The sequence below is a fragment of the Chenopodium quinoa genome, unplaced genomic scaffold (assembly GCF_001683475.1).
Source record: "Chenopodium quinoa cultivar QQ74 unplaced genomic scaffold, ASM168347v1, whole genome shotgun sequence".
In the NCBI taxonomy this organism is placed as follows: Eukaryota; Viridiplantae; Streptophyta; class Magnoliopsida; order Caryophyllales; family Amaranthaceae; genus Chenopodium; species Chenopodium quinoa.
The window spans coordinates 4,773,242-4,783,022 of record NW_018742484.1 but is presented as its reverse complement, the minus strand read 5'-3'; the positions used below and the strand labels follow the sequence as shown (position 1 = coordinate 4,783,022).

Sequence of the window (9,781 nt, the reverse complement as noted above, 5' to 3'; positions counted from 1 at the left end):
TGGGGTGAAATGTAGAATATATACTGACCATAAAAGTTTGAAGTACATTTTCACCTAAAGAGATCTGAACTTGCGCCAAAGGAGATGGTTAGAATTTGCAACGGACTACAACTTGGACATACAATACCACGAAGGGAAAGCAAATGTAGTGGTAGACGCTCTAAGTCGTAAAACTAGTCATGGACTGAACACTTTGGTAGTGGCTGATGAATTGTGTAGGGAAATGAGAAAAATGAACCTAGAAGTGGTAGAATGGGGAGTACCAACAGGTATACTTGCGAATCTAAGCATTCAACCAACAATATTTGATGAGAATAAGGAAAATCAGGTAGGAGATGTAAATATGGATAGGATTCGTGAGAAAATAAAGCAAGGAAAGGTTACAGATTTCAAAATTCATGAAGATGGGAGTCTAAGGTATAAAGGTAGATGGTGTGTAACACAAAAATGTGAGGAAGTAAAGAGAAAATTGATGGATGAAGGACACAATACACCATACTTAGTACTCCTTGGAGGGGATAAACTATACAAAGACTTGAAAAAGATGTATTGGTGGCCTAGAATGAAGAATGAAGTTGCAGAATTTGTAGCGAAGTATCTAACTTGTCAAAAGGTAAAAATAGAGCACAAGAGACCGTAAGGAACCGTGCAATCATTGGAAATCCCTGGATGGAAATGGGATTGTATTTTGATGGATTTTGTGACTTGCCTTCCAAAGTCAAAGAGTGGAAATGATACCATTTGGGTCGTGGTGGATTGACTTACCAAATCTGCAGTGCTCATACCAATGAAGAAGACCTGGAAGATGGAGCAACTTGCAAAAGCTTACATCAAGAAAGTTGTGAGGTTACATGGAATTCTAAAAGATATTGCGTCTGATAGAGATTATAGGTTTCTTTCAAAGTTCTGGAAGAATGTGTAGGAAAACTTTGGTATAACACTAAAGATGAGTACAACATTTCACCCTGCCACAGATGGACAAATTGAAAAAACTATTCAAACCTTGGAAGATATGTTGAGAGCTTGTGTCATAGACTTCCAAGGGGGATGGGAAGATATCTTGGACTTAATTGAATTTTCTTGTAACAATAGTTATCATGCGAGCATTGGTATGGCTCCATTTGAGGCATTATATGAAAGGAAGTGTCGCAGTCCTATATGTTAGAACGACATAAGTGAAACAATAATCTTAGGGCCTCAAATGATTGAAGATATAGTTAAGCTGGTAAAAGAGATTCAAGCTAAGATTCAAGCAGCACAAGATCGTCAAAAGAGTTATGCAGATCTGAAGCGTAGGGAAGAAGAGTTTGAAGTTGGTGACAAAGTGTTGTTGAAAGTATCACCAATGAAGGGTGGTATGAGATTTGGAAAGAAAAGGAAACTTAGCCCAAAGTATATTAGTCCATATGAGATAGTGCAAAGGATAGACAAAGTAGCTTATAGGTTGGCCTTACCTATGGAGCTAAGTAAGGTGCATGATGTATTTTATGTGTCTCAGTTAAGAAGGTATATACCTGATAAGTCACATGTGCTACAACTTGAAACAATTGAGTTAGATCAAAGCTTAACTTATGAGGAAAGACCTGTCAAAATCCTTGACAATAAAGTGTGTAGTACACGCAACAAGGAAGTTAAAGATTGTTAAGGTGCTATGGTCTAACCAAGAATATGAGGAAGCAACTAGGGAAGCTGAGGATGAGATGAAAAAGAAATACCCTGAGTTGTTTGAAGTATGTTGAGTTACGGGGATGTAAATCGTTTTCTTTAAGGGGGTAGAATGCGTTAGATTTTCGCGCTTTTTCCCTCTAATTTCAGTTATATTAGTGCTTTTTGCACATTTTTAACGGTTATTTCGAGTAGTTTTGATTTCAAGGAGACATTAAAGATAAAAGTATGTCAAAAGAGTACAGCAATATTACACAAAGTGAGGAAAAGGTTGTTTTTCGTTACCCAAGTTTCGGACGAAACTTTTTTTTAAGGGGGGTAGATTGTAATACCCCGTATTTTTATACGTATATTCATTTAAAACATTATTTTATAAAGTATTTAAATAATTCAAAATGAATTATTTATGTCCATTTTTATATATTTAATTGTTTTGGAATTATTTTTATTTTATTATTTAAAAACTTTGGGGCATAACTAATTTATAAAAAGAAAGTTTTAAAGTCAATGGTGTTTTAAAGAAAGTCAAATGTCATTTTGAAAAGGAGTAAAAATCATTGAGCGTAAAAAAAGAATTTAAGTTAGGAGGGTTTTGAGAGAGGGTATAAATACTCATCATATGAGCAAATTAAACTTTTCCCAGGGTGGAGAATACCCAATGGTAAAATCTATTTCTCTCTCCTTTAATTTTTCCCCTCTCTCTCACAAACACTCACACATACGCACACCAAGGTGGTCGGCCGCCGCCACCACCACCACTTCCCACCGGCTGGCCACCACCGCCAGCAGCAGCCGCCAGTGTGGAGGGCGGTAGCAGCCCCCTCCCATGTGTGCGATAGTGTGTTTTGTTTTTTAAAACACTTTCCCTATCTCTCTCTCCCGTTTGTTTTAAATTAATCCAACCTTGACTAATTATTGATTTTGGGGGTGTGTGATGATTTTATGATGTTTTAATAATGATTAATACGTATATAATTTTCAGATTTGATTTTTGAATTAAAAAGCCCCAAATTGAAAACCCTAAGTTTCTAAATTAATGTTTATTGATGGAATTTGATTGTAGTTGATTAAAACTATTGAATGTTTTTAAACAAAATTACAGCAAGTTTATGAGTTTTTATGATGCTGGAATTTTTATATAAAGGCTAGAATTATGTTTCTTGAAAAGATTTTTAATTACCCATTAATTGGGAATAAAAGTAGGTGGTTTAAATTAATTTTCAGCATGTTTTAGAAGGTTTAAAAGTGATTTAAAGAGTGCATATATTGCTGGAAATTTATTATGAATAGCTATTTATGTCTCTTTGTAATTTGGGTTGTAGGAGACATCTAAGTGAGTGATTTTGTGTAGTGGTGGCGATTTTGAGATCATATTCGAGGTACGTTCGCGTACTTGGTAATTGTTTAAATGTGTAGAAGCATGCTAGGCTTTGTTTAATTAATTCCAAGGTAGTATCATGATAGGTATTGGTAGGAATTGTTGATTGGATTGATGTTGGTGATTGATTTGTGAAGTATGGATTCTTTTTGGTGAATTGATGATTGGAATTAATTATGTTGGCATGTTGATTATGAACCACACTTTTATTATTGGCATGATTGAGATCATGTTTAATTAAACTAAATGTTTAATTTGGTTTGGAATATATAAGGGGAATTTTATGATGGTTTATATACTTTTTATTGATGCTTTAAGCATGAGAATTGAGCTATTAAGTGTCTTATTACACAGGAATAAAATATACTGCAATGCCTAGTGCACTTAAGGTGTTCTAAACACCAAGGGATAGGATTATTTGCGGTGCTTTATGCGCTTAAGGTGTTATTTAACACCGAGGTAGTCTAAAAAGAGTTCAACATTAAATTAAATGTGTCACTAATTCTTCAAGAATTAAATTGGTATGTTTGATTGTTTGAATGATTATTATGATTGATTGTGTTATGGTTTGAGAATCATCATCAAGCCTAAGAATATGTAATCAACGTAAAGTGAAAGAGATTACGCACCAAAACTATTGGAACGTATATACCTTGAGTATGAACATATGGGGGGAGTTATGGGGTTTTATATTTAACCATAGCTTCTATTAGGAATACAGGACGTTGTATTTTCCTTTTTATTTTATGCGCAGGACGTCCAGTCACTTTCATGTGTCATTTGCCTACCCGGTTAGCTCCCGGTGTAGTTTACCTCAATTTAGTTAGGGTAGGGATTTGGTGGGAAACCCGTTCGATGCGTAATCAAAATAAATAAGCAATTCATTTATTTATTGGTTGGTTGTATGGTATGTTGTATGCTTGTAACAGGTGTAATAAGGTAAGTTGTGTGTTGATAGGATGAAAGCATGTTAGTGTGCATTGTTTACGCTTATGTACTCAGCATTGCTGATTGTGTGTTGTATGTTTATTTGGCCTTGTCTTTATCTTGGCCCTACGACGACCCATTTCTAATGGCGAGTAGTGGGGACAAAGTAAAGAGAAGCTTTTCGGGTGATGAAGCATATTCATGATGGGCATGAGTGAAGAGCGAATCCTGTTTAGTTTTCATAAGAATATGATGTGTTTTATTTGCTTTGATTATTATATATATTTGCTTGTGAGACTAACACAAAGGTTTTAATATTTGTTTTGGGTTTGATAAGGACCTACAATGGTTCTAAGTTGTAGGTTGACTTTATTTGACTTTGGTTTGACTTTACTTTCGTTTGGTTTGACTTTTTGAGTTGACTGGTTTTGAATGGTTTTTAAAGTGAGTCTTCCGCTGTGTGTCTTTGATAATTGTGTTAACCGTTTTCACAGTTGCGGTAATGTCTTAGATTTTCCTATTTGTATTTTAAAAAGAGCAAAACAGGTATTTTAAAGGAAAGGAATTTCTAGGGTTTTATAACATATTTCTGTCAGAAAGCTTGATTTATTGCAGACCAGATGTGGTACACCATAGCAGTCAAAGTTTCCAAAAATAACTTCTTCTGGATATGATTCTTCCCCTTCCTATTCCATTTCCTCTAAGTATTCTCAATACTAAACTGCTTGTCTTTGATCTCTATCCAGTTACAGACATCAACCATACTTGTTGTACTTGCACTGAAAAAAGAGTTGCTCACTTTAGGAAGCTCCCCACATAACATACAACTATCCTCATCACAGGCCCCAAATTTAGCCAACTTTTCTCTGGTTCTCAGTCTTCCCAAATCAGACAGTCAGGCTATGGAAGAGTGTTTAGGAACATTATACCTGTTCCAAATCTAAGAGCACCAACTCACCTTATCCATAGTACCCTATAACCACTTATACCCATCAACAATCCTATATCTCTTAGTCAACCAATTGTGCTAAAAAAATCCAGCTTTCATTTCATCTTTCACCTTACAGAGCAACTTCCATCCCCAACCAACATGTTTATTGGGAACATGGTCCCACCGATCATGCTCCTTAATCTAAATAGAATGCACCCATTTAACCTAGAGATAATCTGTCTTATTTGCAATCTTCCACACATAGCTCCCCATGACAGTCTTATTCCAACTTATGCAGTCTCTAATACCCAAACCACCAGCTTTTTTTGGTTAACATACCTAATCCCAAGCTACAGGTGGCACCTTACCCTGAACAACATTGCCATCTCAAAGGAAAGGCCTACAAAGCTGAGTAATTCTAAGCATTACATTCTTGGGCAATAGCAAACATTGAGCCCAATAGGTATGTAGGCTCATAAGGACAGAGTTGATCAAAGTTACCCTTGCAGCATAAGAGAGATGTCTGCTCTTCAAGCAATGAAACTTAGCCATCATCTTATCAATTAACCCATCATAGTCTGAAGTTTTTAGACTTCTGACATCAAGAGGGATGCCTAAGTACTTGAAAGGCAAAGAACCAACCACAAAATCAGACATATGTAGAATTTCAGCCTTCACTCTACTCTTGACACTTTCAAAGTACACTGTTGTCTTATCAGTATTAGCCTGCAAACTTGACCTAGCTTCAAAAGCCTTTAAAGCTCTGATCAAAAGAAAAATAGAATCCTTATTTCCATGTGAGAACAGCATTAGGTCATCAGCAAAGATAAAATGATTCAAAGCCAAAGAGCTGCATCTCTGATAGAACTCGAAATCACTTTTCTTACCAATTTTCCTCAACATTCTAGTCAAGTAATCCATAACAATAACAAATAACAAAGGAGACATTAAATCTCCTTGCCTTATACCCTTCCTCCCTTTAAAAAGCCCATGAAGACCACCATTGATCATTAGAGAGAAAGAAGGAGTAGAAATTGAATATAACCCAATCTTTGAACTTGCCAGGGAACCCCAAAGCATCCAACATACTCCCAATAAAACTCCAACTTACTGAATCATAAGCTTTCCTTAAGTCTACCTTGATAATACACCTAGGAGCTTTACTTTTATCATTATACCCCTTAAGCATGTCCTGACAGATGAGGATGTTATCTAATATAGATCATCCTGCTACAAAAGCTCCCTGACAAGGGTCAATAAGACCAGGCAGAACCTCTTTAAGCCTTTCACAAAGTATTTTAGAAATTACTTTGTAAATCACGTTATAGCAGGAAATTGGTCTAAACTAAGCAACCCTATTAGAATTGTGATAAGTGGTCTATTTGTCTACTTATTGTGGTATATTTAATCCGATTTCATAATCATTCTTCCTAATTTTCCCCTCTTTCTAACCCCTTTTGTATATATATGTTGTATTTTAGCATTGTCGCCTTTTTGTGTGTGTTTTTCCATGATTGCAGGTATAAGATAAGCTTTGACAAGAAAATAAAGTTCGTGGAAGAACTCTAAAGGCATCAAAGAATGAAGGGAGAGGCCGCTCTTAGAGGAGCGGGCGTGCACCTCACCAAGAGCGGGCGCTCCGCCCGTAGATAAAAGATTATGCCCTCTCTAAAATTAGCAAGAGCGGGCGTGCACCCCAGAAGAAGCGGGCGCTCCTGCATCAGGCATTACAATCTGCCTTCACTGAAATTACTAGGAGCGGGCGCTCCTCCCTGTTGAGCTGTATTCTGCCTCCTTCTGAAGACAAAGGAGCGGGCGCTTCTAGTTCTAGAGCGGGCGCTCCTACTGGGAAACCGACTTTCTTTGGATAGAGTGACCAATGTAAATTGGGGAGTATAAATACTACCCCTTTTGTTTATTTTGAGGACAACAATTTTAGAATAGATTTCAGTAACATTTCTCTTAGTTAGCAACTTAGTTCATTAAATTAGTTGGTGATTTAGTGTAGAAACCCTCAATTTCAATCATTGTGAATTCAAGATTTATTTTCAGATTTCAGCAATTATTTCCAACATTGAAGCTTCAACTTAGTAATTTCTTCACTCTTCTCTAGTTATTTTCTGATTTTTTATATTGTTATTGCAAGCTCTTTGAATCTCTTTTGATCTTGTTAAATTGTTGTTGCATGTTAGTTTTATCTCTAGTAAATTACTTTTCCCCAAATTTTGAACTACTTAGAACCCTAATTTGTTGCTTTACATGTTACTCACCATGAGTTGTGAGTACTCCTCTTTGCTAGGGGTTGGGTGAAACTCAACCTAATGGTTAGCTAAGTGAATTTGGGAGAAGTGTTGATGATTGATTTGTAATTAAATTGATTATATAAGATAGCTTGTTAGTTCACTTTGACAGGAGTAGCTACCCTTGATCAATTTTGAGCTTGATGACAAGATGTTCTTGGTTTGACATGGGAATGTGAATTAAGTTTATCATTAATTATTGAAACTTTGATAATTTATCTCATATTGCTAAACTCATGAGGGATCTAAGTTTAGGAGTTTGAGTTGTATTCTTAATTGCATGAGGTTGGTCTTACATGTAGTCTTTACTATCTCTTATCTTTATTTTCTCCTAATATTCTTGGTTACCATGGTTGAGTGGATCCCATTCCCTAGTGCTTTTAATTATTTGATTTAGAATCCATAGCTTGTTTGTCTAATTGATGAACCTCAAACAACCAAAGTCTTCGAACTAGCTTGCGTGTTAAGATCCTTAGCAATTATATCCCGTTCCTTGTGGACCGAACTCTTACTTATCATTGTTCTTGGTTTGTGAGGTGTTTGTTTATAAATGTGCTTGAATGAGTGTGGAATGTGCGACCGTTCTAGCACCCATCACATTGTCCACCTTAGGAATCAAAGTTAAAGTTGTGGCATTGATCTATTTTAGTAGCTTCCCAGTATTAAAGAAGTTAAGAATAGCTTTAACTATATCAGGCCCTACCACTTCCGAAGAAGCTTTAAAAAACTTACTTGAGAATCCATCAAGCCCAGGAGCCTTATCATCTTCAATGCTCCAAACAGCTCTCTTTACATTAGCTTCAAAAAATGCCCTGCACAATTCCTCTCCTTGCTTAAGGGTTAAAACAGCTCCTTCTACAATTACTAAAGCATGGACTCTACCAGAAACAAAAGCCTCAGTACCCAATAAACCTTGATAATAATCCAAGAATGCAGCACAAAGAATATCAGGATCAGAAACAACCTCTCCATGGTCATTCAAAATTGCATAGATGCTATGACGTATCCTCCTCTTCCTGATAGCAGCATGGAAGAAAGCTGAATTCGTATCATCCTCCTTCAGCCAATGAGCTTTGAATTTCTGTCTAAAGAATTTATACCTTGCAGAATGAGTGCTAGAATATAAATCCCTTGCCTGCTTTTCCTGTGCAATCAAGGCATCATTCTCAAGATCATCCTGCAAAACCTTTTGAGCGTTAGCTAGATTAAGTTCAGCCTTTGCATCAGCAGTTTAAACACGTGAGAACTTCTCTAAATTCAAATGTTTCAGCCTATCTTTCACCCTCTTTAATCAGCTTTTGAACAACCTAGAACATAGCAGTACCATTGATTCTTACATCCCAAGCACCCTTAACCTCAATTAGAAACTCAGGAGCATCAACCCACATATAATATATAAATAGACTTTTTAGTCTTGAACTCAGTGCCAAAGCTTTGAATGACACCACGACAATGATCCATGAGCCCCTCAGGATGAAAAACAACCTACATAGTAGGGTGGTCCTCCTCCCATACATCATTTACCAAAGCTCTGTCAATTTTAAAGCACACTCTCCCACTTCCTTCTTGCTTATTATTCCATGTATATATAGAACATGCCACTCACCTTCCAATCAACCAGACCATTATCACTCAGGCATAGCCTAAAAATTTCAACATCCTGCAAAGAAACACGAGCTCCAATCCTTTCATTTATATTTAAGACATTATTAAAATCACCCCCCCCCCCCACAATCCAAGGTCCTTTCACCATGTAGCTTATACTTCTAATCTGACTCTTCTTTCCTAGTTGCATCATTTAATCCATAAACCCAAGTACAAGCAAACTTATAACTAGATGCTTTATGGATAACTAATAAGTGCAGCAGTTGCATCTCCACCCTAAAAATAGTAACCCCAAAAAACCTGAGGAAGCCAAATCACCCAAATTCTACCACTATCATGTTTAACATGATTAGTAACCACATACCACTTATTCCCAAACCTCTCAAAAACCTTCCCAAACTTCATATCCTTCGCCTTTGTTTCAAGGAGTCCAAACAGTCCTAACCCATAGTGTCTAATAAACCACAAGACATCACAAGTTTTAGTAGACTAATTGAGACCCCTCACATTCCAGAATCCTATTTTATCCATTAATGGTGTGTGAACACTCCTACTCCTCCAACACCCTAAATCTGTTGCCACTAACCCCAATCCTATTCACTCCAACATCCATGGTTTGAGTATACTTTTCTTTGTTACTAACCCCACCAATGCATTCACTATCATTTGCATTATTCTGATCAGTACCAGGAACATTCTTCTCTTCTCTATTTCTATCTTTTCCTGCTCCTGCTGTATGCTTGTCTGGTTCACCTTGTCCATATCACCAGCATTTTTCTAAACAAGCATCCATTCTTTTCTACTACCCTTCTGCTTTTGTCTTTTAGCCTTCACAGCATGATTAGGACAGTTAGGCTTAGAATGTCCTATACCCCCACATTCTTTACACACTATAAGCTTCCATTCATACACTACCTTCTGCACAACAATCCTTCCTATTTCATCCAGAAATTCAATGTTATCAGGTAGCTCACC

General features: G+C 36.6%; 1 protein-coding gene across 1 annotated transcript; it reads left to right on the top strand.

Moving 5' to 3' along the window:
* The first annotated feature begins 232 nt into the window (after positions 1 to 232).
* LOC110719181 lies at positions 233 to 922 on the top strand. The gene is made up of 2 exons (XM_021898085.1): positions 233 to 425; positions 777 to 922. Exons 1-2 carry the CDS (start codon positions 233 to 235, stop codon positions 920 to 922), a joined length of 339 nt encoding a protein of 112 aa, XP_021753777.1.
* Positions 923 to 9,781: the final 8,859 nt, after the last annotated feature.